This window comes from Artibeus jamaicensis, unplaced genomic scaffold (genome assembly GCF_021234435.1).
Source record: "Artibeus jamaicensis isolate MK-2021 breed Jamaican fruit bat unplaced genomic scaffold, CSHL_Jam_final contig_685, whole genome shotgun sequence".
NCBI lineage: Eukaryota > Metazoa > Chordata > Mammalia > Chiroptera > Phyllostomidae > Artibeus > Artibeus jamaicensis.
Genome location: NW_026521924.1, coordinates 25,825,593 through 25,853,041, shown reverse-complemented (window position 1 = coordinate 25,853,041; position 27,449 = coordinate 25,825,593). Strand labels below are relative to the sequence as shown.

At 51.6% G+C, this 27,449-nt stretch overlaps 2 protein-coding genes across 6 annotated transcripts in view; one reads left to right on the top strand and one right to left on the bottom strand.

The window, feature by feature from the left end:
* MMP9 (matrix metallopeptidase 9) overlaps nt 1-27,449 on the bottom strand; it is a 44,962-nt gene that overhangs the window by 12,818 nt on the left and 4,695 nt on the right. The gene's annotated exons all lie outside the window — the stretch shown is intronic.
* The window catches only part of ZNF335 (zinc finger protein 335), an 18,916-nt gene continuing 8,199 nt past the window's right edge, over nt 16,733-27,449 (top strand). For 2 of the 5 annotated variants that reach the window (XM_053670987.1, XM_053670985.1), the window contains exons 1-13: nt 17,083-18,083; nt 19,412-19,652; nt 20,490-20,567; nt 20,785-21,090; nt 21,180-21,311; nt 22,139-22,285; nt 23,651-23,903; nt 23,988-24,165; nt 25,094-25,206; nt 26,606-26,624; nt 26,721-26,837; nt 26,928-27,004; nt 27,088-27,248. In XM_053670987.1, coding sequence (XP_053526962.1) covers nt 17,883-18,083; nt 19,412-19,652; nt 20,490-20,567; nt 20,785-21,090; nt 21,180-21,311; nt 22,139-22,285; nt 23,651-23,903; nt 23,988-24,165; nt 25,094-25,206; nt 26,606-26,624; nt 26,721-26,837; nt 26,928-27,004; nt 27,088-27,248 — 2,023 coding nt within the window. In that variant the 5' untranslated portion in view covers nt 17,083-17,882. Of the gene's footprint in view, nt 18,167-19,411; nt 19,653-20,489; nt 20,568-20,784; nt 21,091-21,179; nt 21,312-22,138; nt 22,286-23,650; nt 23,904-23,987; nt 24,166-25,093; nt 25,207-26,605; nt 26,625-26,720; nt 26,838-26,927; nt 27,005-27,087; nt 27,249-27,449 lie in introns of all 5 variants that reach the window. The other 3 variants (XM_053670988.1, XM_053670986.1, XM_053670989.1) reach the window with 3 other exon arrangements.

Genomic DNA, 27,449 nt, shown 5'->3' with positions numbered 1-27,449 from the left:
CACGCTCAAGTTCGAGACTTCTGCTTTAGTCAAGTTTCATCCCAACACTAAGGCGGGGGACGGGGCTGTGGTGGTGGAAAGGATGCTTCGAGGCCATTCCCAGATGAGGAAACTGAGGCTCCAAGAGATGAAGCCATTTGCCCCAGATCACAGGACTAGTGCCCAAATCTAGGCCTTTCTGACTGTAAAGCTGATGTTCCTCATCCCATTACAGCTAGGGCCAACTATCAAATATTTAACAACCAGGACGTCAGGAACCCTGACCAATCAGAACCGATTCTGTCCAAAGAGCTAGGGGAGGCAGGGGTGAGGGGGCTCACTAATCCTTTCTGTCCTGGATATGCAGCCCTAAGGGCCTGGGGAAGGAGGCTAGCGCTCTGGGGCACTAAGCAGGTTTAAAGCAGCACCTGTTACCAATGGGTAGGGAAATGTTTCAATATTTAGCAGCTGGTGCTCCTATACTAGTGCACACCAGCTGAACATCAGCCCTGATAACAGTCTTCTTCCTAGACAGAAAGGCTCCTGAAATTTGCAGCGGGGATGGAGGGCCTGGGGCTAAATAAAGCCTCAAAGAGAACACAGGTATAACACCAGCCTCGGTAGCATTCTGCTACCCGTTCGGCAGCGCTTCTCAGCTGTGGCTGCATGTTGGAGTCCCTGGGATTTTCTTCTGCACAGCGATGCCTGGGTTTCACCCCCTCCCCCAGAGATTCTGACTTAGTTGGTCTGGGGTACAGCCTGGGACGTCTTCTGAAGCCCCCGTGACTCATATGCAACCCGGTTGAGAACATTGCTCTAGGGGGCCCTGAAACCTGTAAGAGACTTGAAATGAAGAACCCCTGGCTTGCATCAGTATTTCCCAAGGCTGGGGACTTTAAAAAAAACAAAAAACATACAGATTCTCAAGAGATTCTGATTCAGTAATCACTGGGGCCCGGAACTGGATGTTAGCAAGCTCCCCTGGTTTAGAAACCAGGGACAGAGATGGCCCCTGAGATGCGAGGGGCTCTGAGATCCTCCCCCCTCCCCCCAGCTCCCCCCAGCATGGTTGAAGCAATTGAGAACATTTTGCCAGGAAGTATCCAGAACCAATTTCCGCAGCTCTTCCTTCCCCTGTGCTGTGGAGACATCGCTTCAAAGAGCAGGCTCTGAAACACAGCCCAAGACACCCTCCCGGGAGAGTCATTTTCAGGCGAAACACCACAGAGCCCCAGGCCTGCTCTGATTGCCTTTTCTTCCCATTAATCCTGGGACACCCTCATTTAGATGCGATCTGCATTTATTTGCATACTAAGTTCCAGTGCCCCCCTCCTCCCGCCTCCTCACCCCTGTGGCATGTTAGGGGACAATAAAACTAATGTATTCACAAAGCCTGCTGAGATGTGTTAGAACCTCACGCAGCGCTGAGTCTGATCTACCTGAAGCCAGGCGCTGGAATGAGCCGACAATGGCACAGGCCCCGCTCGGAAGCTTCAGGAAGGCTGCAGAGAGGACATGCCCGAAGCCTCCGGAGCTTGGAACTAGCAGTTTTAGCCCTGCTCTTGATGAGAGGCAATTTGGGATTTCTCCAGTGGGAAGATATGGGGGGGCGCCAGTAGACAGGGTAAGGGAGCTCCTCCTTTCAGGGGGCAGGTGAAGTTCCTTTCCTGCCTGACAAGGGACCTGGCTTGGGGACCACTTGCAAGGCTCTCCCAGGTCCAGCCATAGGCTCCATGAAGAACCTACTAGGTGACAGCTGGTGCAGCGGAAGGGGCTGGGTGCTGGAATCCAACAGACTGGGCTGGGTTTGAACTGTATGACCTGGGGTGAATGACTTCCTCCTTGAACCTCAGTTTCCTCGTAGTTATAATGGAAGTAATCAGCTTATTACCTGGTGATGGGAGCCATATCTTTGTCTGGTTTCCCAGTAATGGAGTATCTTTCCTAAGCCCCTTCGAAGGCTGGGAAGGAATCTGCTAATGGGTGCGAGTGGGAGGGGGCATCGGCAGGCCAGCAGCCCCGAGAGTGCACACAGGCTGTCCCTGTCGAGTGGTTCTTGCCATGCTCACAGCTGATCGGCTTCCTGTGCCTCCAGCTCACCTTCCTAGTCTGGCGTCAAGCCCTCCCATCACTGTTGGGAGCCTCCAGGAACCTATTCAATATCTTTCTTTTTGCTTAGGTTAGCCCCACCCAGTTCTGACTGCTTGCAGCCAAGGGCCCCAATGGACACAAGGACAATTCTGCTCCTTCATCTCAACTGCCTGACCATCTGGCTTTGCCTGCAAGCCTCCTGAAGGTCCCAGGGCACTTCCTGTGCAACCTGGTCGAACTCTACTTTCCGACCCTGCTCCTCCCCCTAAGCGCGCCCTCCTGCTTCTGTTAATGGCACTCTCTTCTCCCTGGTCTTTCTAACTTCCAAACCATCTGCATGTAATCCTAGAGTGCGACCCTCCGCCCAACCCCATGCCATCCAAACAGTTGACAACCTGGTTCATCTTCTTAAATCCATCCTCTCTGTATTAGTCTGGTAGGGCTGCCATAACAAAGTTCCACAGACTGGGGGTGAGGGGGAGGCTTAAAAAACAGAAATTTATTTTCTCACTTCTAGAGGCTGGAAGTTTAACAACAAGGTGTCAGCCAACCCGGTTGGTTTCCTGTGAGGCCTGTGTCCCTGGTTTGTAGATGGCTTTCTTCTCCCTGTGTCTTTACATGATTGTCCCTCTGTGCGTGTCCGTGTCCTAATTTCTTCTCATAAAGACACCAGTCGTACTAGATTAGCCTCTGATGACGTTGTTTTAATGTAATCACCTCTCCAAAGGCCCTGTCTCCAAATACTGTCATATTCTGAGGTGCTCAGGGTGAGGACTTCAGCATGTGAATTTGTGGGGATGCAATTCAGTCTATAACACCCTTCATTCTCTGCGTTTCCACCTGCACTGCCCGAGCCTCACGACCACGCTTCTTGCCTGGTAGTGAATAGTGCAGCCCTCCGGTACCCTGCACCCAGGGTCCAGCTGCATCTCCTTGGTCAGCGATTCCTGACCGTGCTCAGAAAGCCTCCGTAGCTCCCTACTGTCTCCAGAATGAAGACCAAACTCCTTAACCTGGCATCCAGGGCCCTTCAGAACCTGGCTCCCACCTGCTTTCAAGATCGCCGTTGCAATTAGGGCCAGGAAAAATGGCAGCGTTGTCTAGTGCCTAGCTATTCAAAGTGCAATTCGTATCAAAGCGTACGTAATGCAGGGACCCATAGCGTCTGGCACCATCTGGGAGCTTGTTAGAAATACAGATTGGGGGGAGGGGGCGGTGCCAGGCCCCAGACCCTCTGAATCAGAATATGCTTCACCTACATAGACCCCAGGCGATCCATATGCACCCAGGAATTTGAAAAGTTCTTCCACGGAGCGACTCATAGAAGTGGAACCTGTGGTCACCTTGTTGGCTCAGAAACTTGACTTCATCCCCCCACGGATCCATCCAACTCACAGGACTTCAGGATGCACAACAGATGACAGTTCTGAACTAACAGCTGAACTCGACTTTCCCAGGCTATTAAGAATGCCTAACTCACAAGTATAAACGAATGAAAATGTTGCTGGGCAGGGCGCTCTGGAGGGAAAGGCCACGTCCTCCTCTCTCGTTCCCATTCAGCAAACGTCGAGGGCCTGCTGAGGGCCGGGCTCGGTGTGGGGCACAGGGGATGAAAAGAGACATGGGCTTTGTCCTGTTTAAGTCACAAAGCAGGAAGGGGGGCAGACCACGAAGACATGCACTCATCAACCATGGTCTAGGCCAACCCTCCTTCCCACTTCTGTTCCTCCGTTCCTCAACTTCTCCGTTCTTAGAACGTACCCTGCTTGGGGCTCCGTGCCTTCGCACTCTTGGTTTCTCCTGCCTTGACCCTTCTCACCCATACCTCCTCCCTCTGCGCTTCCCCTGTGCTTGGCTACAGTATAGTCATCTTTCAGATTTCAGCAGAAATGTTGTCTCTACCAGGAAAATGCTGCTGACCACCCCAACCTGAGAATGAAGCTCTTCCATGCTCCCACGACCCCCCTCAACCAACCACTTCCCTTCTTGTGGCATTTTTCCTGATTCTGAGTGAATTTCCTGTCTAGTCATCTATCTCTCCCTGCAGGCTGAGGTCATTACGAGAGCACGACCCTTATCCGCTGTGTTCACTGCATTCGTAGGTATTTCTTAAACAGAGAAAAATTATTGTAATACTAGCCAAGTTTTTTTAAGCTCATAATATGTACCAGGCACTGACGTAAGTACATATACGCATTAACTCATTTAACCCTCACAACTACCCACTTGGCTGGGAGCTGTTTTCCCATCTCACAGATGAAAAAGAAAGCACGGATATGTGAAGTAATTTACCCAAAGTAGCACAGCTGTTCTTAAGAGGCCCTGTAGGGATTCAAACCCAGGCGGTCTGGCTCCAGAGGCTGCATACTGGAAGAGGGGGCATTGACTCGACCGGTGAGAGGTAAGAGGCCAGGGAAGGCTTTGGCAGGAGCAACACCTGAACCAGGGTCCGAAGGGTGAAGAGGAGTTTGCCACTGGGGCAAGGAGCAGGGCTTTGCAGGCTCCACAACCTCCAACCCTCACCTTTCAGTGCAACAGCATTTCCCTGAAGGGCAAACGGACAGCAATTGATGGCACTGGGCAGCGAGGCTTAGAAAGGGTGAGTGGCTTAGACACATCCAGTGTCAGCCTGAGTCACCCATGCGTGGGGCGAGGCAGGTTGCATATCCCCTGGAGCCTGCTTCTTCTATCCCTGTTTGGGTGAGAAGGGCGTTCCCCGCCCTCCCCTTTGCCTGCAGATCTGACTGTTCCTTGCAGAGACTGGCTCTCCACCTGGGAAGGAAAGTCCCAGCAGGCGTCCCTTTAGGCAGGTGCAGGCCCAGCGCAGACCTGCAGCCTCTGAGGACAGTGGGGAGTTTTCCCCAAAACTCTGCTCAATCTGTCCTCAGCCTGGCTCAGGAGGCTTCCATTGTTTAGAGCTCCAGAATCCTTTCAAGAACCTGGATCTCAAGGGAAGTCCAGTGTGTAAGGACGGCTGAAGAGGAGGTGCTGTGTGGCTCCCCATCTGCACTGACCCTGTCCCCCAGTGAGCCCCAAGCCCTGATCTAGCCCTGCCACCTCTCTTTATTGTTGGGATGATGGAGGCCCAGAGGAGGTTAGAGACTTGCCAGCAGCTGGATGGGAACCCGGGTCTCCGGGGCCCATCAGCACTCCTCCCGCTAAGCAGCACTGTCTCTCACGTCCTCTCTGGAAGACTCTACCTGGCACCTTCGTGCATATCATTCATTTGTTCATGCATTCATTCAGCAAACCTTCCCTGGGCTCCTTTTAATTGTCAGGCACTGACCTGAGGGGTGACAAACTGATGTGCGAAACAAACACCGTCGCAGACTTTCACGCTGTGCTCTGGCTAAGCCACAGCGAAGACTGTTTCGCCCCTTATTCTCGGGGGAGACGCTCAAAACGTATACATGAGCCGCTGAGGAAGGAGGGACATGGGACATTGGGCTGACAGGGTGGGAGAGCCAGATTAGACCGCAGAGAGCCTCGTTCCGCCTCTCTGTCCTCGCATCTCTCGGTACAGCCTAGGGGGCAACGGGCTGAGGAAGGACCAGCGATCGCAGACCCAAGCTCTGCCTCGGCTGGCCGCCCGCAGTGTGCACTGATTGGTTTAGGTTGGGTCACGTGACCTGATGGCCAAGAGGTCTGTGTATTTCTTACGATTTTAATTAAAATTAGATAACGCTTGAAATTAAGTTCCCCAGTCTCCCTAGCCACGTTTCAATGCTCCAAAGCCACATGAGGCAACACACCGAACAGCATAAATTATAGAACGCTGGCGTCATCGCAGAAAGTTCTTTTGAGCCACAGTGCTGAGTCCCCAGCAGCAACTCCCGGATTCTGAATTCCAAGGACCAGCACATGTTCAAAAGTATTCGGGAATTGACATAATAAGATTGCCAAGTCTTCATTTTGCGAGAAGAGTCTTAAAGCAGTAATAATGATTTCTTGAAAAGAATATGAATGTTAAAAGTAATACAAAGCCCTGGCTGGTGTGGCTCAGTGGATCGAGTGCGGGCTGGGAACCAAAGGGTGGCAGGTTCCAGTCCCAGTCAGGGCACAAGCCTGGGTTGCAGGCCAGGTCCCCCAGTGGGGGCCACGTGAGAGGCAACCACACATTGATGTTTGTCTCCCTCTCTTTCTCCCTCCCTTCCTCTCTCTCTAAAAATAAATATTAAAAAAAAATTTAAAGAGTTCTGTTAAAAAGAAGTAATATGAAAGTTTTCATTGGGTCCTGAGTTTAAAAATCCCACATTGAGGGATATCTGTGGAACAACTGGAGAAATTTGAATATTGATTATGTATTAGATAATAGTACTGTGGAAATGGAGAAGGCTGCCCTTGTTCTTTGGAGATGAGGGGCAGAGGACTTAGGGGTGAGATATGAGGATGTCTCTAGCAGAAAAATATTATATAAATAAATAGAAATATATAGAGATATATTTGTATGGGGGGGCAAGTGTGCCCATCTAGTGAATCTAGGTGAATCAGGTACTATTCCTGCAGCTTTTCTGAAAGTTTGAGAATTTTTCAAAATAAAAGTTGGGGGGAAAATAAGAAGTCAAGACGAGGGGTCTTGTGGGCTGTGCTGGGTGTGGGGTACATGATGTTGCAGTGGGTGGGATTGCACCTCTCCCCCCAAAAAAAGGATAGACCTGCCGGGAATCTGCACATGTGACTGTATTTAGAAGAAATGGTCTTGCCCTGGCTGGCGTGGCTCAGTGGATCGAGCACAGGCCTGCAAACCCAAAGGTCAGCAGTTCGATTCCCTGTCAGGGCACATCCGTGGGTTGCAGGCCAGGTCCCCAGTTGGAGGTGAGTGAGAGACAGCCAGTTCTGTTTCTCTCCCTCTTCTTTTCCCTCCCTTCCCCTCTCTAAAAATAAATAAATAAATACAATCTTTTTTTTTTTTTTTTTAAGAAAGAAAGAAAAAGGGTCTTGGCAGCTGTAATTAAGTTAGGGCCCTGAGATGAGAGGAGGTCATTCTGGATTAGGATAGCCCCTAAAGCCAGTGACTGGTGTCCTTGTAAGAGAAGGCACAGGAAGACCTGAGGCCCAGAGACACAGAGAAAAAGGCCGTGTGAGGATGGAGGCAGAGATACTGGAGTGACGCAGCCACAAGCCGAGGAACGTCCGGAGCCCCCAGCAGCAGGAACAGTCACGGAAAGATTCTCCCCTAGAGCTTTGAGGGGGGTGCGGTCTGGCTGACCCCTCGAATTCAGACTTCTTTCCCCCAAAACGAAGGGAATAAATTTCTGTTGCTTTAGGTCACCAGGGATGTGACAATATGTTATGACACCCTGTTCCAGGTTGTTTACTTAGAGAAAAGTCATCAAACGGTACACTTAGGATTTGTGCGCATTACTCTATGTATGTTATACGACTTTAAAAATGGACTTAAAATAAATAAAGCAGGATGACAATCTACTATCTGCATTCACCTTAAAAATTTAAAAGAGAAGGCCTAGCAAGGACGCAAATGTCAAAACAAAAGATGGGCCCTTAAAATGAAATCTCACCTAATGATATCTTTTCCCTTCTTTGGTAAGAATCTGCAAACATACCCCACTCCAACTCAGCACCAGCTGCAGGTCGGCTGCGTCAGAATCACCTGGGGAATCTTAAAAAATCCAGCATCCCAGACAGAGGTCACCGGGACAAGACAGGGAGTCCAGAAATAGACCCGAATACATGTGGGAATTTAGTAGATGCCAAACGAGGCATTTCGAATTAGTGGGGGAAGTCCGATTATTCAGTATGGTGTGGGTGCAACTGGCTAGCCACTTGGGAAAAAGTAAAAGTGTATCTCTACCTCATTCTAGTCACCCACATAAGTTCCAGATGGATGAAACTTTTAATTAAGGGGCAGGCTGCGGGGGTGGAGAAGGCTACTCTCAAATGATGTCAAGAGACTGTAAGGCGTTGTCTTCCTATAATCTTGAGGTAGGAATTGCCTTCAACAAACATTTACCGAAGCCTACCCTCCAGAACTCCAACTCGAGAGGGTGACCCAGAGCCGTGGTTCCCAAGTTTTAAGATTTTACTAACCATAAGAAGAATTTTAAATTGTTTGCTTTTTAATAATCTCAGACTGGGGGAAGCATGTCTAGACACACAATACAACATTGTGAAGCAGTTATGGAAAAAAAATAATACATTTCACTACATAAAAATAAATGGCCCAAAACATTGAAACAAAAATAAATGGCCATGTTGGGAAGGGTGGGGTTGAAGACAGATCACTTTCTGAGTCTGAGGCTGAGGGCTCCTTTTGGGTGAAAAAAACATTTTGGAACCAATTAGGGGTCGTGGTTGCACAATGCTGTGAATGTACTAAATACCAGTGAATTATAAACTTAAACTTGGAAATGATTATTTTTGTATGAATTGCACTGCCATAAAAATAAATAAGAATACAATTTTTTTTAAAGATTTTATGTCTTTTTTTCAGAGAGAGAGAAAAGGAGGGAGAAAGAGAAGGAGAGAAACATGGATCACTTGCCTCTGGTGCGCTCCCAGCTGGGGACCTGGCCTGCAACCCAGGCATGTGCCCTGACTGGGAATCAAACCAGCAGGCTTTGGGTTCATAGGCAGGTTCTCAATCCACTGAGCCACACAAGCCAGGGCAGGAATACAAATTCTAATGTCAACTTGAAAAAAAACGTTAAATGCCTCACTGGGAAAAATTTATAGTACAGGGGGAAGACAAATTTATTTCCTTATATGCAAAGAGTTCTGACAAATCAATAAGACAAAGAAAAACAATTTGGTGTTGTTAAGGACACGGAGCAACAGACAACCTCATATATCATTGGTAAGAATGTAAATTGGTGTGACCTTTGTGAATGTAATTTGGAAATAATTTAACTGGACATAACTTTTGACCCAGAAATTTCACTGCCGAGACCCTTGTGTTACAAATATACTTACACAAGTGTTTACTTACTATTCTGGCAACTCAAGCAAACATATAAGTTCAAAGGTATTCTTTTTGCCACACTATTTGTAATAATAATAAACACCGAAATGCGCATCAGTGGGGAACTGGTTAAATATGGTACATCATCTGGGTAGTGGGGCCTACCCAGTCATTAAAAAGAATAAGATCTATCTATAGGTACTTATGGAAAAGTATTTGAGACAAGAATTATTAAGGGTGTGTTTTGGGGGTCATGCCCACAACGGTTAGTACTGCACACCCAGTGTGTCCAGGCCCTTAAGCATCTGGAGAGCACACATGAAGCCAGTAACAGCAGTTTACCTCTAGAAAGCCACACTGAGGTTGGTGGACAAAGAGAGCGATATTTTTACCTAAACTTCTTACCTTTTCATACTCCTCGAATCTTTTTTTTCTTCTTTTTTTTAAAAAATATTTTATTTATTTATTTTTCGAGAGAGGGGAAGGGAAGGAGAAAGAGTGAGAGAGAAATATCAATGTATGGTTGCCTCTTATGTGTCCCCTGCTGGGAACTGGCCTGCAACCCAGGCATGTGCCCTGACTGGGAATCGAACCGCGATACTCTGGTTCACAGGCCCGCGCTCAATCCACTGAGCTACGCCAGCCAGGTCGAATCTTTTTTTTAAATGATGAGCCTAAATTACTTTTTAAAATGCTGCTTTTTAAGGATAATTTTTAAGTTATGAAATAGCTCAGGCATAGGAAAAAATGTAGACAATAATGAAACGAACTGGAGTTCCCACAACCCGTGTTAAATAACTGGATGGACACAATTTGAAGATCTCCGTGTGCCTCTGTGACCTCACTCCCCTTCCCCTTCCTAGAGGTACCACTGTTCTGAATCCGCTGTGAGCAGACATGCATTTTCGTTCATTTGTTCCTTTTTTGTTATTGTTGACTTAACAGCAGCTCTAAGTCAGAGACCAGGGGGCGGCATCGTCAGGGTTAGTGAGGGCTTCTCTTTCTGGCTTAGAGAGCCTCCCTCTTGCTGTGTTTTCACATGACAGAGAGCCAGGCGTGCATGTTTTTATTCCCATGCATTAAAAAACCTTTTATAGACCTGACCAGTGTGGTTCAGTCACTTGGACACTGTTTGTGAGGGGAAGGGCCTCCGGCTCTACCAGTCAGGGCGCGTGCCTGGATGTCCGTCCAGTCCCCAGTCCCAGGGTGTCAGTGAGGCAACTAATCGATGTTTCTCTCACATCGATGTGTCTCTCTTTCTTTTACTCCCTCCCTTCTCTTCTCTGTAAAAGTGAATAAATAAAATCTTTTTAAAAATCGTCTGTAACTTCTATTTCTATCAATAAACTTTAGCATACTGTTTTTGCATGTTTTATTCTTTATATAAATAGCGCTCATCTACATAGTCCAGTTCTTAGACCCAAGCAAGTGGGGTCTTGGACCCTGAGTTTTCTAGGGGTCTCCTTCTGGCCCTTCTCTGTCAATACCCCTCTCCATGGGGCAAGGAATCCGAGGGAACACGCCCACGTGGTGTCTGAGCCTCTTGAAGACCAATCAGGGCAACCGGGACCCCAGAACTCCAGGCCCAAACAGCCCCCGGCGCTGCGCAGCACCTAAGCAGGGCTCATTCCAGGGTCCCTCCTCCCGAGGGTGAGCTAACTACCCAAGTGTGCACCCCTAGGCCAAGGAGTGGCCAAAAAGTGACTTTGGGGAGGGGTATGGCGGAGAAACGAGTGGAGCTGAACCACACTGGAGTGCCCACACCCAAAAGGGGGACGAGGTGCGACGCAGACCAGGCCTTGTAGGCCTCCGTTTGTATCCTTGCCTTGGACTCTCCACCCCCGCCCCCCCAACCCCCCCCCCCCGCCTGCATCTCACATTGAATTCTGTGCATTCTGTTAACTTGCTTTTCCCCTTAGCATTACATTTTTTTAGCACTATCTATGTTAATATCTGTAGCTCCAGTTTACTGATTTTCACTCGCACAGAGCATGCCTTCTAAGTGTTCAACGTTTTCAGGTGCCCGGCCCCTCACCAAGAAGACTCTGGTGTGGGAGGAGGGGCCAGACGGGCTGAGGCATCCGCATCTTTCGAAGCTCCACGGGATGCAACTCAGCAGCTTGGTTTGAGAACTATGGGGAGATAAACCCCTCTTCGAGTGGCCCTGGCTTTGCACAAGCCAACACTGTCACCTTCTGCTGCTCCTCCTATGTCCCCAAGGTCTGCCTGAAAGGGCTCTGCTCAGGCCACCAGCCTGCAGCCTTGTTCAGGTCTGGAAGAGCTGGCAGTGGCAACGGGCGCCCCCTGCAGGACACAAATGCGAGCTGAGCGGATCGGTATCTACCCGCGGGTCTCTGGTCACCGGCACCCAGCCTTTCCACTTATTCCCTCCCTACCCTACCCTGTCCCCCAGCCTTTAGTAGCTCTTGTAAGGCCCGCTCCACTAAGACTCAAATAACCGTCATCTATTCTTTCAAAAAGCTTTCTCAGATAACAGACTTTCTATGGAGCCTTTATTAGGGATTAAAAGGGTGTGTGGCTGAGAAACTGTGAGACCCAAATCCCCGTCCATCCTCTCATTCACTGTGTGACCTCAGGCAAGTCATTGGACCTCTGAATAACTCAGTTCCTCATGAATAAAATGGGATACTAATGTCGCCTACTTCATAGGACTGCTTTGAGGATTAAAGTGCTGCCTGGCATGAAACCCGGACTAGCTACTAATTGACCCCAGCCCCAGGACTAACAATTTCTCACAGTGATGGAGAGCTTCCTTGTGCTAGGCGCTATTCTGAGTGTGGTTATGTTCACCCCCATTTTACAGAGGAGGAAACTGAGGCACAGAGAGATCGAGCAGCTTGCCCAAAGCCTCACAGCTTGTCGGCCATAGAGTGTGATTTGAACTCAGGCCAACTGTACTCCAGGGCCGGTGCTTGTGATCACTACATCCTCACGGCAATTTGGGGGCATGCACCATGACCATTTTATAGCTGGGGACACTGAGGCTGAGACAGGTGAAGTGACTTGCCCCGATCACATAACTCATTAGTACTGGAGCCCCAGCCTGGACTTGCTCCACTTCTGTCTCTGTGTATTACCTTCTGTAATTCTGTGACAACCCAGTAGGCATGGAAACCCTGCGTGACGAGTTAGGACACTGAACTGAGATGGTCGAGTGACTTGTTCAAGGTCGCACACGGAGCCACTTAGCAGGGAGCTGCTTCTGTTGGGGGCAGGGCCCAAGGACATTCTGTTCAGGCCAGCACCTCCGCGGCGCTCTGCCGCAGCCCCTGGCCATCTCTTGTCTTTACGATCACAGCTACTGTTCCCGGACTTCCCAGTTTAGCGCCACATGCTTCCGGGCCAGCCTCAGCACAGCTGTCAAAGTTGTGCTCTCAAGCTGTCACTCAGCTGAAGCCTGGCCTCAGCATCAGCTCTTGGAGCTTCCTGTATGGCATGGGGCTCAGATTCCATTCCCCTGCCCTCCAGGAAGCAGCTGGTACCATGGAAGGAGGAAGAGGTTGGAGCCAGACAATGCAGGGTTCAAATCCAGCTGGGCAAGAGCCCTCACCTCCCTGAACTCCCATCGCATCACATCTACTATGGGGATAACGATCTGTGCTTGGCAGGCTCCTGTGAGGATAAAACGCAACAAAGTGTATGCAGCATCTGGTACACGGTAGGTGCTGAGTAAATGTCAGGTCCCTCTGCTAGTTCTGTGCTGCAGACCCCCATCGCCTGGGCAGACCCCCTCCTCACAGGCCCAGAAGTCCCCACCTTCCCTTGCAAGATGGTTCCTTGAGCTGTTAGGTCTCTGAGCTAGGGCTGGGCAGGTGTAGAGCATACATCCTCTGTGTTGCCTGAGGCTAGGGGAAGGGAATACAAGCCCTGGGCTCACAGGCAGAATAACCGTACCATATATAACTCAGCCATTGTTCAAAGACCCAACTGAGATTAATTGAGCACCTACTATGGGCCAGTAACTGTTCTCGAAACAGGGCTCCAGTGTTAAACAAGATCCCTGTTTCACATACAGCAGGTCCTTGAATGATGTCATTTCATTCATCTTCATTATGTTGATGAGATACCATAGGAACTTCATTAAACTATCGCTGATATCAATTAGTCCATGATAAACTGGTTTCATTATACCTCACTTCAGCAGCTGCAGTCTCCTCTGTGGGGGCAGCCCCTTAGTGAGGCCCCTTGTGGCCCCAGCTCCTCTCTGGGTGGCTCCGGTTCCTGATCTCAGTAAAGCCATTGCCTCCCTTTACAGTTCCAGCCCCAGGGAAGGTTGCGGCTTCCTGAGTTATTAATCGCAGGTTTTCCTCAACTCCCCCTGGTTGTTCTTTCTGCCCATCAAACAACTTTGTGACTAATTTTCCGCATGAGGGTCCCTTTTGACAGCATCATCTAACACAGGTCTTGTTTTCCTGGCTAGATCCCCCTTATTGTGTCTCTGTTTCCTTGTCTATGAGAATTCATTCACTCACTCTACAAATAAGCATCTAGTAGCTTTCTTGTGACCGTAAAACTGTGTTAAGTGTTGGGAATATAGAAAGAAGACAGGTTAAAAGACATGAAAATCCAGGTGCGGCCTGCTCCTCACGCCTCTGTAATGATCAGATGAGGCATTTGCATAGATATCACCTGCTGCCGGGGTCTCGGGGACTGCCATCATGAGTGAGCACTATTTGGACTACACACTATTTTCTGAATCCAACTGTTCCGGTCCGAGGGCCTTTCCCCACGACCTCCTAGCCCCTCCAATACTGAAAGAGAACAATTTAGGACAAATAAAAGGAAGCCTTAATTTACACCATGGGGAGTCAACTTAAGGGGCTCATTATGCCAAATGGTGGTACAGTTGTCAGCTATAAATAGGTTTTTAAAAACAGGTTTAGCTAAACCCATAGATGGCAGCGGCAGGGAGACAGAGGTAGAGATGAGTCTCAGAGCACCCACATGCTGACTGCCTACTCCCAGCTCTGCCTGGCGCATCTAGCGCAATGGAAGGAGTGCTAGGCTGGGAGTCAGGAAACCACGGTTTGAATCCCAGATCTGCTGACCATCAAATGCATGATCTTGGACAAGTCATTTCATTGTGCTTGAGCCTCCGTTTCCTCATCTGTAACGTGGGAATCCTGAGAGTACTAGGAGGATGGAGGACCTCTGGTTGCTGTGATGATTAGCTTAGAACTATAGCTATAGCACCTAATGCAGCTCCTGGTACTTGGTCAGAGCACAAAACACATTCGCTAGTATGACTATTAACTGTGGCAGGAGATCTGGCTGGAATCGCAGCCCTCGGCATTAGCTAGCCCAGGAATCTTGCTGCGGGATCTTGAGCCAGCCACCTTTCCCTTGTGGGTTCAGTTTCCCCATCTGCAAAATGGAAAAATAGTAACCACCCTGCCTGACTCAGGGAAAGTTAAAGAACCTGTACATGAGTGATGAATCCATAATCTAAGTGTGGAGTTTGGAGCCAGATTGCTTGGTCTTCAATCCCAGCTCCACCCCTTACTTAGATTCCTTTACTATTCTGTGCCTATTTGTTCATACCTAAAATGGAGATAATAATGGCAACTACCCCTTAAGGCATTTGTGAGGGTTAATTAATGTAGATAATTAATGTAGATAAAGTGCTAGAACAGTGACTAGCACAGAATAGTTTAAGTGTTATGATTACTAAGCATACTTCCCATGGTAACTAAATTGTTTGGGGCTTTTGAAGCAGACAGACTTGCCTTCATATCCCAGCTCTACCCTCTTGCTCTGTGGCCTTCTAAGCCACTTGCCTCTCTGAGCCTCAGCTTCTTGCTTTCTTTATATACCAGGATGCAGCAAAGCACATGTACCCTTCCTGGCGTGTTAGCTGCTCACTGAAGGTGTTTTCCCTTCTTTCCCTCTTGGCTCCTCTCCTCAGCATTTTTCTCAAAGGTATACTTTAATTCCTTCTGACCCAGTGCCCTTTCACTGCTTCTAGAAGTTTCCCCATCAAAGCTGAGGCCAGAACTACAAACTGCATGTTCTGATGGGAAGAACCCTAAATGAGCAGTCAGAAAACTAGGGCCGGCTTGCTCATCTTTGTGATGCAAGGATTCCGATATGTTGTTTCCAGGGAGCCGTGACCTTGGGCCATGAGCTTTCTTTCTGTGGACCCTGGGCTCCTCTTCTGTTCCATGATGAGGCTGTTGCCTTCTGTTTAACTCTGCCATCTTGAGATTTGGTGGCAAGGGCCAAGGTTAGGGTCACACCTTAGTTGGGCTGGGGATAGGAATGGGTACTGTGGGCTACTACTGAGTACCCTGACACCCTTGAGTGGGGAATGTGTCCTTCCAGCATGGGCTGAGGGTTGGAGGGAGGCTCTGCAGAAATGAGGACTCAGGCTGACGATGGAAAACTACCTGTCGTCATGCCATTGTTGACCCAGCTTTCCAGGGGCTGCTCTGGGAGGGGGACCTGGTCCTGTCAGATTGGGAAAGGGGGAGATAAGGGAGCCTAGCCCATCCAGAAGCCTCCTGATTCCTCCTACCAAAACCTGCTCCTAGGAAAGGACTAGGGAACACGCCCCCTCACACTCAGGTACACACAAATCATAATAGCTCAAAGCACTTTTTGTCTTTTTTAATAGGTTTTCCTGAAAAGAATTTTTAAAAATTCTCCTCCCTGCTCCCCCCCAAATTTGTATGTTTTAACTGAGGAAAGTAAGTTATGCAACAGAGACTTAAGGATAAACCAGGGTGCCAGGCTCTTCTGCAAAATGTTTAGGTCTTAAAGGGAGGGTAGTGCCAAAGATGCCATTTGGGGCATCAAGAGGAGGGGCATGCCTTTCTGAAGGGCTGCAGGCCTTTAAATACATCTACACCATCTACATGGAGCAGAGGGCTGTGGAGGATGCCCTGACTTCCAGCTCTATTAATGTAACAAATACAGCAGGCCCCCCCTTAGCTGTGGGGGATAGTTCCAAGCCCTCCACCGCCCCAGTGGATGCCTGAAACCTCAGACAGCCAAACCCTACATATACTCATATACTACGTTTTACCTATACCTACCTATGATAAAAGTAATTTAGTTTACAAATTAGGGACAGCAAGAGATTGGCAATAACTGGTAATAAAATAGTAACAATTATATAAAAATACATTGTAATAAGTTATGTGAACATGGTGTCTCTCTCCCCCCCTGCCATAACTGATCTGATCATTGAGTCGCCTACCGACTGAAAGGAGGGTATCATATACACAAGGAGGAGAGTCAAGACAAAGGACCATCCTGGGCAGGAAGGGACTGAACGGCACAAGATTTCGTTATATGACTCATCATACGCAATTTAAAACTTGTAAACTGTTTATTTCTGGAATTTCCCATTTAATATTTTCAGACCACAGTTACCCCTGGGTAACTAAAACCACAGAAAGCAAGAAGCTGGGGATAAAAGGGCTCTATGTATACAAAGGTCACTAAGGGTCAAGTATTGAATCCTCTCCGTTTCCCCAACTCCAGACAACGGGACCTGCCTTCAGAGTCTCTTTACTTGATGCGACCTTGGACCATCCGAATCCCATCTCCAGGCCTCAGTTTCCCCACCTGTACAAGGATTTATAAGCTCCTCATCTGCTAAAGCACATCAAACCTAATCGAGAAGGATTCAATTAACAGCTCGGTGAGAGCATTAAGCAATTAGTTCAGAGCCGAGAGAAGTGACTGATAACATTTATTTCTCTACCTCCAAGTCAAAATCTCCCGGTTACTGCAAGGTCTTTTGAGTTGTTCCGGGAAAGGCGTGGTCAGGCCACTGACAGCCACACCCCCAGCACCAGGGCGGTCTTCGCCGCGCCCAACCCTGCGGCTCAAGGTTGGGACCCAGAGGTGAGACGTACCACTCCCTATATAACCATCCGCCAGAGAGAAAGTAGTTCCCAACCCACGGCGGACTCCGTCAACCATACTAGGCGACATGTAAAATTCTGGCTTCTTTCTAGACTCAGCTATGGTTCTGAGGCCTCGGAGTCACCTTCCGGCACACTGGAAACCTGTTTTTCACCCGGTCGTCGTGGAAAGTAGTTCCGGCCTGCGATAGGCTGATGGGTCCCTCCGCAGCAGGGGAAAGAAGATGGCGACCTCGTCGATGCCGGAGTCGGAGAAGAACGCGGCTACAAAAGCGTCAGGTGAGCGTCGGCTACAATCAGGTCACTCCACTGCATCCTGCTGTGAAGTGAGTCCACGCTACGGGGGATACCCGGCGGCAAGGTCCCGGCCGGCGGGGCTGTCCGAACAGGGCCCCGGGGTCCCAGGCCCTTTAGTTGCTCTCGCACTTGCCTGAGCGGAAACCTGGCGCCGCCACAAGATGGCGTCGGGCCTGGAGCGCAGGCAGCGCCGGGGACAGCCCCGAGTTGCCAGGCCCCGGGACCGTCGTTGTCGGCCCCCTCCGCTTGGGAACTAGGGGAAGGGGGAGCGAGCCACTGACCATGGGTGCCCGTGGGCTGTACCACCGACCCTGCACTCGGGGGAACTCGGGAGGCCGAAGGGTTGAACCACTGAGCCCGGACGGGACCCTTAGAGCGAACCACACTGCAGTAATCGTGGAGGGGAGGAGAGAAGGGTCGTAGCGGCTATTGACCACCCTCCCAGGGATGGGAAAGGACCCTGGGTTGGCGTACAAGGCTTCTCAGTCCTGTTTTCCCGAAGCTCCCCTATGTACACACGAGATAGCCCCATCCCGTCGGAGACTCAGTCTTTTCGCCTGCGGAATGGGCACAAGGGTGCAGCTGGGTGGAGCGTGGGTCTCGGGGCCAGTAAGGTGTCCCACCTGTATCAGACGCCGCCACCTCTTCTCTCAGATTGAAGGCCCCAGACCCTGCACCCCCTTGTCAGGCGGGCCCCCGAGCCCATGGAGGAGAACGAGGTGGAGAGCAGTAGTGACGCGGCCCCTGGGCCTGGCCAGCCTGAGGAGCCCTCTGAGAGCGGCCTGGGTGTGGGCACCTCGGAAGCCGTGTCCGCCGACAGCAGCGACGCCGCCGCGGCCCCGGGGCCGGTGGAGGCCGACGACACCGGAGTGGGGCAAAGTTCGGACCGCGGCAGCAGCTCTCTGGTATGGACCGTGCTGACCAGCATGGGCGGAGGCAGGGACCACACGCAGCGGTGCCTGGCAGCTAAGGGGAGGCTGCCAGCAAGGTTGGCTTATAACTAACTAATACTTGTTTTTGGTTTGCTGTGAGTCAGGCACCATGCCAAGCCCCCAACACGGATTTTCTCATTTAAGCCGCAGACCTTGTAAGGCACATACCACTCTCTCCCACATCTTTCAGTAAAAGAAACAGGTACAGAGCTCTGACAGCCAGGACTGTTGTCAAATCCAGGCTGTTGTCTTAACCACTGTCCTTACTATTCGAGATATAGGTGTCCTGGTTCAAGCCTTGCCTCTGCCTCTGCTTCACAGAGTAAAGTACCTCTTTGAGCCTCAGTCTTTCTGTCTGTAAAAATGGAGTGGGAATATCTGCTTCTGAGGGTGCTGTCTCCGGAGCTCCAACTCGGCATTGTCTTGGAAACACTTTGTAAAACCATCTCCTCCTGGCTCTGCCACTTCCCTAGGCTCCCTCCCTGGTGTGGACTGCTAACTCTCAGTTTTCTCATCTGTAAAGTGGGAATGATGACTACATCTGCCTCAGTAGAGTTTTTGTTGAGGATTAAATAAATTTATGTGAATGCGCAACACAATTAAAACAGTGCTCAGCACATAATAAGTATTAGCCATTACCATTATTGTTTTCTGCAAGGGAGTGATTGTGTTCAAGACGTCACAGTCTAGAGGTGCACAACAATGGCCCCCACTTTGGGGTTCAGGGTTTCATTAATTCAGCAGAAGTGAGTCTACCATGTGCCCAGCTGTGCTGGATCCTGGAGAAACTGCAGAGGACAGAACAGATGTGATCCCAGCCCTTATGCAGGGTACAGGCAGCCCTGGGAGATGTCACACTACACAGTAAACAGTGTGTGATGCAAGAACACAGGTGACTGCAGCACTGAAGACAAGACAGGTCCCAACTTGGCCTATAGGGTCAGGGTCGGCTTCTGGGAAGAGCTGCTAGCTAAATGGTGGGGAGAAAGCTGGGTAGGATTTAGCCGTGGTGCAGTGCTGGGAAACGTTTCAGGCTTAGGGAATAACTTATTCCAAAGTGCAATGAAAATAGCTACACCTGGCTGTTTGGGGGGAGGTGGGGCCCTTAACCTGAGCAGAGCCAAGTACCATGGGACTGGCAGTGACTAGAGGGCTTTCGCACTAGTACTCAGTGGGGCTGAGTGTGAGTGTGCCTCCCCTCACCATGTCCTTAGGCCTAGGAGCTCTATCTAGCGGGCAGCAGCCTGCCCTGCCCCATTCCTGCCTCCTAAACTCCCTCTCTTCCTGTTTCCTGTCCCCAGGAGGACGTATCTGAGAGCAGCTCAAGCACAGATCCCCTGCCCCATGGCTACCTCCCTGATTCATCTTCTGTGTCGCATGGGTCAGTGGCAGGGGTGACAGGTGGCCCCCCAGCTCTCGTGCACTCCAGTGCACTCCCAGACCCCAACATGCTGGTGTCCGACTGCACGGCTTCTTCCTCAGACCTGGGCTCAGCCATCGACAAGATCATCGAGTCCACCATTGGGCCTGACCTCATCCAGAGTAAGTCAGGCAGAGGGCAGAGGGTGGCAAGGGTCAGCCCACAGGGGTTTCCCTGCAGAGGCCCACAGAACCAGCTCTGCACACCCCAGCTGTGCAAACTCAGGAAAATACCTCTCCCACTCTGGATATGTAATATAGGAACAATAGCCCCTGCCTCAGAGCGGTAAATGGTGTGAGGATTTAATGAGGCAGCACAGTAATGTTCTCAGCATAGTGCTTGGCATGCAATAAGAGCTCCATAAATACAGAAACAGTAACACTTAACTTTATACCGGGGTCTGTTCTAAACACTTTATATCCAGTAGCTCACTAATCTTCCCAGGAACCCCAAAAGTGGGTGCTGTTATCATCATCACAGTATAGATGAGAAATCTGAGGTGCAGAGGATGCAGAATAATTTACCTGCTGTTGCCAGCAGGTGTTGGGCCATAGGCTCTGGCAGTCCGACTCCAGAGCTCATGGTTTCCTGCACTGCACCTCTGTTCATGATGCGTGGAAAGACCTAGAAAAACCCTGGGGTGGTCTGGAAAGCCAACCCTGCAAAAGTGGTGCAGGAGCGGGGACTTAACCTTGGGCCAGTTTGGAGAGGAAGGAGGGGGACTCTCCAGGTTTAGTGGTCCAAGGCAGGATGGCTGGGGCAGCCATGGCATCTCTGTCACTGGGGGTCATCAGAGCACACCAGCCAGGCTTCCCAATAGCCCTGCCCTGGATGTGGGACGGCATCCAAGGCCTGGAGGGGAGTTGCAGCTGGTTTGTAGTCACACAGGTGAGCCAGAATGAGTGTCAGTGACACTTGTCCTTGTCACCTGGGAATCCCCTCCCCACATCTCTGCCCAGGCTGCATCACTGTGACCAGTGCTGAGGATGGTGGGGCAGAGACCACGCGGTACTTGATCCTGCAGGGACCAGATGATGGTAAGACCCCAGCCTCCAGGCCCAGGCAGCCCTGCAGTGGGCATGGGCTAGGAGAGGAAGGCTCAGCCACAAATTCACTATGTGATCTTGACAGGTCATGCACTGTGCTGGGCCTCTGTTTCCCCCTGTTCCTCTGAGGGCCTACCTGAGAGGGATAGCTTCATGGCCAACCTCCCCCTCCACTTCCCTTCCCTCTGATTCCCTCACCCACCCCCAGGTGCCCCCATGGCATCGCCAATGTCCAGTTCCACCCTGGCCCACAGCCTGGCAGCCATCGAAGCCCTGGCTGATGGCCCCACATCCACATCCACATGCCTGGAGCCAGCTGAGGAGGCACGGGGTGGGCCCAGCTCCCCAGGACAGCCTCCCCCGGCTTCTGGCACCGAGGAGCCAGACCTACAGAGCCTGGAGGCCATGATGGAGGTGGTGGTAGTGCAGCAGTTCAAGTGCAAGATGTGCCAGTATCGAAGCAGCACCAAGGCCACCCTGTTGCGCCATATGCGGGAGCGGCACTTCCGTCCAGGTGCACTGACAGCGGCCTACCTGGCTGGGACGGCCCGGGGAGGGTGGGATTCGAGAATCAGACCTGAACGCTTTTCATCCCCACCCCAGCAGCAGCTGCAGCCGGTAAGAAGGGGCGTCCACGGAAATGGGGCGCCTCGACCAAGACCCAGGAGGAAGAGGCAGCAGAGGAGGAAGACGATGATGACATCGTAGACGCTGGTGCCATCGATGACCTGGAGGGTAGGCCACCATGGCTGCCAGGCCTGCTGCCTTCACCCCCATCAGCAAACACTGAGCTCCTTCTGGCCCCACGGAGAGCCAGAAAGGAGCTGGCACCAATGTGGCCCCGGGCACCTTCAGTAAGAGACAGAGGAGTGGGGCACCCCTGGGGTCAGGACCCCTGTGTGCTGAGCAAGAGCGCCAGCCACGCCCGCGAGGGCGGCACTCACGCTGGTCTGACAGGAACAGAACGCAAGCCACAGAAGCGCTTTCTTTTTGTAGCCATGTTTTTCCAAGTAACGAAATATGGAAATCAAGTTTGTTTTATTTACCCAATATATCCAAAATATTGTTTCAACGTGCAGTCATTATAAAATATTATTAGTTCCTTTTCTTTTTTATACTAATCTCTGGAACCTGGTATGTATTTTATACTTACTGTGTCTCAGTTTAGGCTGGGCACATTTCAAGGGCTCAGGCGCCACATTTGGCTACTGGTTTCTGCATTGTCATAGGCTCTGTGTCCTGTGTAGTCTCAGAGTTTGTAGAACTGAATATTTATTTCAGCTGTGTTCTCACAGTGTACAGCATCTTGAGGAAGGGGTGCCTTTTCTAATTCACATGAAGGTGCTGTATAAGCCGATGGTGGGTGTCAGAAAGGTGCAGAGAAAGAACTGCAGGAGTCTGGAGAGGAATGCTCACAGTCAGCCAGGGGACACCGGGGGCTGTCTGGAGGAGGCGTGGGCAGGGTGGGGAGGCAGGCCTCTTCCCAGGGGAGCAGGACAAGGAATCAGGGCTGAAAGGGTGGATTCAGTATCGATGCCCACCTTTTCTCACTGCCCCCTCAGAGGACAGCGACTACAATCCAGCTGAGGACGAGCCCCGGGGTCGACAGCTGCGACCCCAGCGCCCCACTCCCAGTACACTGCGACCCCGAAGGAGGCCTGGCCGGCCCCGGAAGCTGCCTTGCCTAGAGACTTTGGACCTCCCAGATGGTGAGGCTTAGTTGTTGGGGGGCCTGCCTCTGCGGAGTCCTGGGGACTAGTGTGCCGTGCAGAGCAGCATGTCTTAAGCCAGGGTAACCCCCTGGCCTCCTTGTACAGGGGAAATCCCTCCCAGACCAGGCTCAAGAAACCCCGAGTTAAATGATTACCAGCTTTATGGAAAGGTTGTTCAGCGGTAAGTTGTCACAGTGCAGAAGCCCGAATCTTGACAGCTGAGCTGGGGAAGTGTTAAGTGTCACTGCCAAAGTAAGGACAAAGCTGAGGCCCAAGACTGTCTAAGGAGCATGGGCTTAGAGCATTGCAGGTTGGGGACAGGAGTGAACCGCTCATGCCAGCTCTGCCACTAACTAGCTGTGAGACCTGGAGCGTGTTCCTCTGCCTCTCGAAGCCCCTCTTTGTGAATGCAGGTGATGGTGCCGGCCGCCTAGGGCTGCTTTAAGGCGTAAATATGCACAAAAGAGCACATGGCAGCTCTCTCTACAGGAGGTTTGGAGGGAGTTACATTTTGTGATCTTGTTTTTAAAGTAACTTTTTACTGAGACTTGTGTATGGAAAAGCACACATGTCTTGAGTGCATGGTTCAGTGAATCTTCACAAGGTGAACACACCTGTGTGATCTGGCACCGCAGTCAAGAAACAGAACGTTCCCCTGGCCGGTGTGGCTCTTTGGGGTGCCATCCCATAGACCGAGAGTTGCTGGTTCGGTTCCTGCTCAGGGCGTGCGCCTGGGTTGCAGGCTTCGTCCCTACTTGGGGGCGTGTGCAAGGGGCAGCTGATCCATGTTTCTCTCCGTCTCTTTCTCTCACCTTTCCTCTCTAAAAATAAATAAAATCTTTTTTAAAAGAAAAGAAAAAGAAAGGATGTTACCAACATTGTCTGGATCATTTTTAATTTTTACAGTGTTACATTGAAATACTGTTGATGTATTTGAATAGGTAATACTCCTATCTGCCCTCCCACCACCCAGCCTCCCCAGGGAGACCAGTGTTAAAGTGCTGCTGTTGCTCCCCTGACTAGAATGTTCCATGAGGTCACTAGAGCAGCAGCTATCATTTCTGTTTGCCAAATGGGGAAAATGAGACACAGAGTGGGGATAACTTTGCCTAAAGACACACAGCGAGTCACTGGAGACTGAAGCCAGCACACAGGTCTCCTGGCTGAGAGGTCCCCAGCGTGCTGGCTGCTGCTCCAGACTGTCACACTGAAGCCATGCTGTGCCACGGGCGTGGGGAACCCACCTGTGCTCTCACCATGGGCTGTCTGGGTCTGCACTCTGGCCAGACGTGCCATGAGCGATTGTGGACTCTGACCATGTGGGGGAAATGTTTTGATTGGCTTCTGTCACGTCTACGGCAGGTGTGGAAGGAGAGCCTCTAGTGAGTTCCCAGAGTGGACAGAGCCCTCCGGAGCCACAGGACCCCGAAGCACCGAGCTCCTCAGGCCCAGGACACCTGATGGCCCCGGGCAAGGCTGATAGGGTCCCCGTGGACCCCAATGTGAGCCAGTCAGATGCTGAGAACACAGCACCCACCTGCCAGGAGGAACCTGACACCCCGCCCCGCCGCCGTGGCCGACCCTCCAGGCGCTTCCTAGGCAAGAAATACCGCAAGTAAGTGAAACAGAGCTAAGGGGTCAGGGAGACAGCAGGGCGGCCCCAGCCCAGCCAGACCTCTCCCCAACACCCTCCTGGCAGGTACTACTACAAGTCGCCCAAACCGCTTCTGCGGCCCTTCCTGTGCCGCATCTGCGGCTCCCGCTTCCTGTCCCATGAGGACCTGCGCTTCCATGTGAACTCCCATGAGGCCGGAGACCCCCAGCTCTTCAAGTGCCTGCAGTGCAGCTACCGCTCCCGCCGCTGGTCCTCACTCAAGGTGCCAGCTACAGAGAAGGGTGGGTGGGCGGGGTGGGGCATGGGAGAAGGCAAAGCCAACTGACTGGTGGTGCCAGGAAGTAGAGGTAACTGCCTTCCCGGGCACCCTCTCCTGTTGCTTCGGTGACCTATGTCTGGGCTGCTGTGGCGGTTTTGCAGGTCGCACGCTGCATAGCAGCATCGCACCTTCAGGGGTGCAGTTTGTATGGTGGTCATAATAGACCTGTTTGTTCACCACCATGGCCAGCAGGTGGCAGTAAAGCTGGTTTTCAGCTAATTCCGTATGTCAGAAGGTTTTCTAGCAGATGGCGGTAATGTGTCTCAAGGGGAGGAGCTCGGGGGCAGGAGGCCAATACCCAGGTCTTGCAGGCCACCCTCATTCCATCCCCACGCAGCCCAAGGTCTCTAATAGGGTCGGTGGTCCCATTTTACTGGCCAGCAGCTTGTCTAGACCAAAGTGAGGCAGCAAGTTGACCATCACTGGGGTGGAGGGTCTTCAAGGAGAAATGGCCAGAGCCCCTGTGCTCCTGCTCAGAGTGCCCCTCAGACAGGGACCGTGACCTGGAAGTTTTTCTCTGGAACCCCAGGGGTTGGGGGCAGCAGTGGCTGTCCCATCCTGCAGTGGGGAGTGCATAGGCCGTGGAGCTGCACTGCCTGGGCTCAGCTTCAAGTCACAAGGTCACTGTGGGACCTCGTCAAGTCACTTCACTCTGAACCTCAGTTTCCCCCTCTCAAATGGTCGGGGGATGGGGCCTGGGCAGAGCAGGTAGTCTCATTGGAGCAAGTCCCCAGCCCTCACAGGCCCAATGCTGGCAGCACTGCCCCCTGCAGTGAGCCTTCTCCCCCCTCTCAAGTGCTGTGGGCACAGGCACACTGCGGCAGGAGGGGAGTCCGAGCCCCAGTCCCTCTTCTTTTTGCCACTCTCTCAGGAGCACATGTTCAACCATGTGGGCAGCAAGCCCTACAAGTGTGACGAATGCAGCTACACCAGCGTCTACCGGAAAGATGTCATCAGGCACGCAGCCGTGCACAGCAGGGACCGGTCAGTGGTGTGGGCAGGGCGGCCAGGGTGGGGAAGCGGGATCCCAGGCCACCGCGGTTCTCAGGCAGCCCTGCTTGGGGCCAGGCCCATTGATAGCACGTCACAGCATTGGAGGTGAGGCAGTAGCAGGCCCTTAGGGCCTCTGATTCAGTCTGTCCTCTGCTGCGAGCTTTAGTGTCCCATCTGTAAGATGGGCAGCCATTGTTGAGGGCTTTAAAGGAGACTGTGTTCCCAGAGGGACTCTGTGAATGATCAAAAGACCTTCCAGACCCCTGATCCACACTCATCTCCCACGGTGCTGAGAGAGCAGACTGAGGACCAGTATGTGGGGGCCTAGTGATTGCTCGCTGAATTAATGATTAGACCTGCAGCTTCAGAAAGGAGTTAGCTTCACAGGAAGGAGGAGCGGCGAGCGAGGTTCGGTACAGGTGGGTCCTGTCAACAGGACAGATCCACCAGGTGGGTCTGTCAACAAAACTTTCAATAGAAATTCAAAGAGAATCTTATTCAGGTGTGATGTGCAAATCAGAGAACATAGTCCTCAGTATGAACTAAGATTCCCTGGTAGGGGTGGCAAGGCTTTTAAAAGAAGGGTTGCTAGGGAAACCAGGTTATGCACTCAGATTATCAGCTTTCTTCTTTCGTATCGAAGTGCATGAATCTGTCAGATCAACATGTTGCACACCTTAACGTCTTTTGTTTTCTGGTTGGAGGTGGCAACTGTATTTTTCAATAGTGGGCTGACTTGGTGGTCAGCAGGTGTGGCTATGATACAAGAACAGTGAGAACCCAATGCTTAGGCATTTGTCAGGGTTCTAGTTCTAGTTCAGGCTTGTAAAACAAAAGCTTTGGGGTTACTTAGCAACAGACTCAAACAGCACAGAGAGACTCTTCATTCTGCAGGCATTTTTCAAGTCCAAGGAGCAGAGTCATGCTCTGTCACCAGCCTCAGCATTCAAACTGCAAAAAATACAACTGTTGGGCCACAAATTATGATGTACAAGTTCTTATAAGTCCTCAGATCTCAAACTGTGTTTGTGGGAAAGCCCGCTCTCCAAGGTGCTTACAGCTTTTCTTAAGAAAATACAAAGTAAGAGTTATGTGTCCAAGTAAGATTGGAGACACCAAGGGTACAACCACATTCTTTCCGGTGGGGCTCCTCAGAGCCACGAAAATGCAAGTGTGTTTTCTGACCGAGAGAAAGGGTGTGCCATTCCTGAGTGCAGGGAGGGCAGAGCCCACTCGCGGCACCCTCTCAGCATTCCCCAGCAAACTAAGAGAAGAGGCTCCAACAGGGAGTAGGGATGCTCAGGGCTGACACTGGAGATGTCATGGGGCCTGGGGGTCTCGGGTGGGCTTGGAGAAGTGATGGTTTAACCCCTGTACCTTTCTCCTCCAGGAAGAAGAGGCCAGATCCAGTAAGTCTGGGGCCCAGGCCTGGGAAGGGAGCCTGCTTGAGGGGTGGGGGTTGGAAGTGAGGTCTCTCCATCTGACCCCCTCTCACCCCTCCCCAGACCCCAAAGCTGAGCTCCTTCCCGTGTCCCGTGTGTGGCCGTGTCTACCCCATGCAGAAGAGACTCACACAACACATGAAGACACACAGCACTGAGAAGCCCCATATGTGTGACAAGGTGAGTGGGCCAAGGACTGGGCAGGGGTGGGGGTGGGGGTGGAGCTCCTCCCTGGGTGGTCCCCCAGCCAACGCAGCCCACCCCTTGCAGTGTGGAAAGTCCTTTAAGAAGCGCTACACCTTCAAGATGCACCTGCTCACGCACATCCAGGCTGTCGCCAACCGCAGGTACACCTCTTGTGAGGCCCGTGGGGCCGGAGCACCCCCACCCCCACCCCCGGCTGAGCCACCCTCCCTCTGACCACCCCCAGATTCAAGTGCGAGTTCTGTGAGTTTGTTTGTGAGGATAAGAAGGCACTGCTGAACCACCAGCTGTCTCATGTCAGCGACAAGCCCTTCAAATGCAGCTTCTGTCCCTACCGCACCTTCCGGGAGGACTTCCTGCTGTCCCACGTGGCTGTCAAGCACACAGGTTAGGCCGCCGCACCCTTCCTTGTCAGGTCAGGGGCTCAGCTCTGACATTCTGTTTCCCCTTCAGCCACGGGAGCAGCTGGAACCCTTCTGTCGCAGAGGGGACCCCTCTGTGGGGTCGCTCTCTCACCTCAGCCCCGGCCCAGGGCCCTGCTGTCAGGGCCCCTCCGTCCACCATACGGTGGTCATAAAAGCGAGGCCC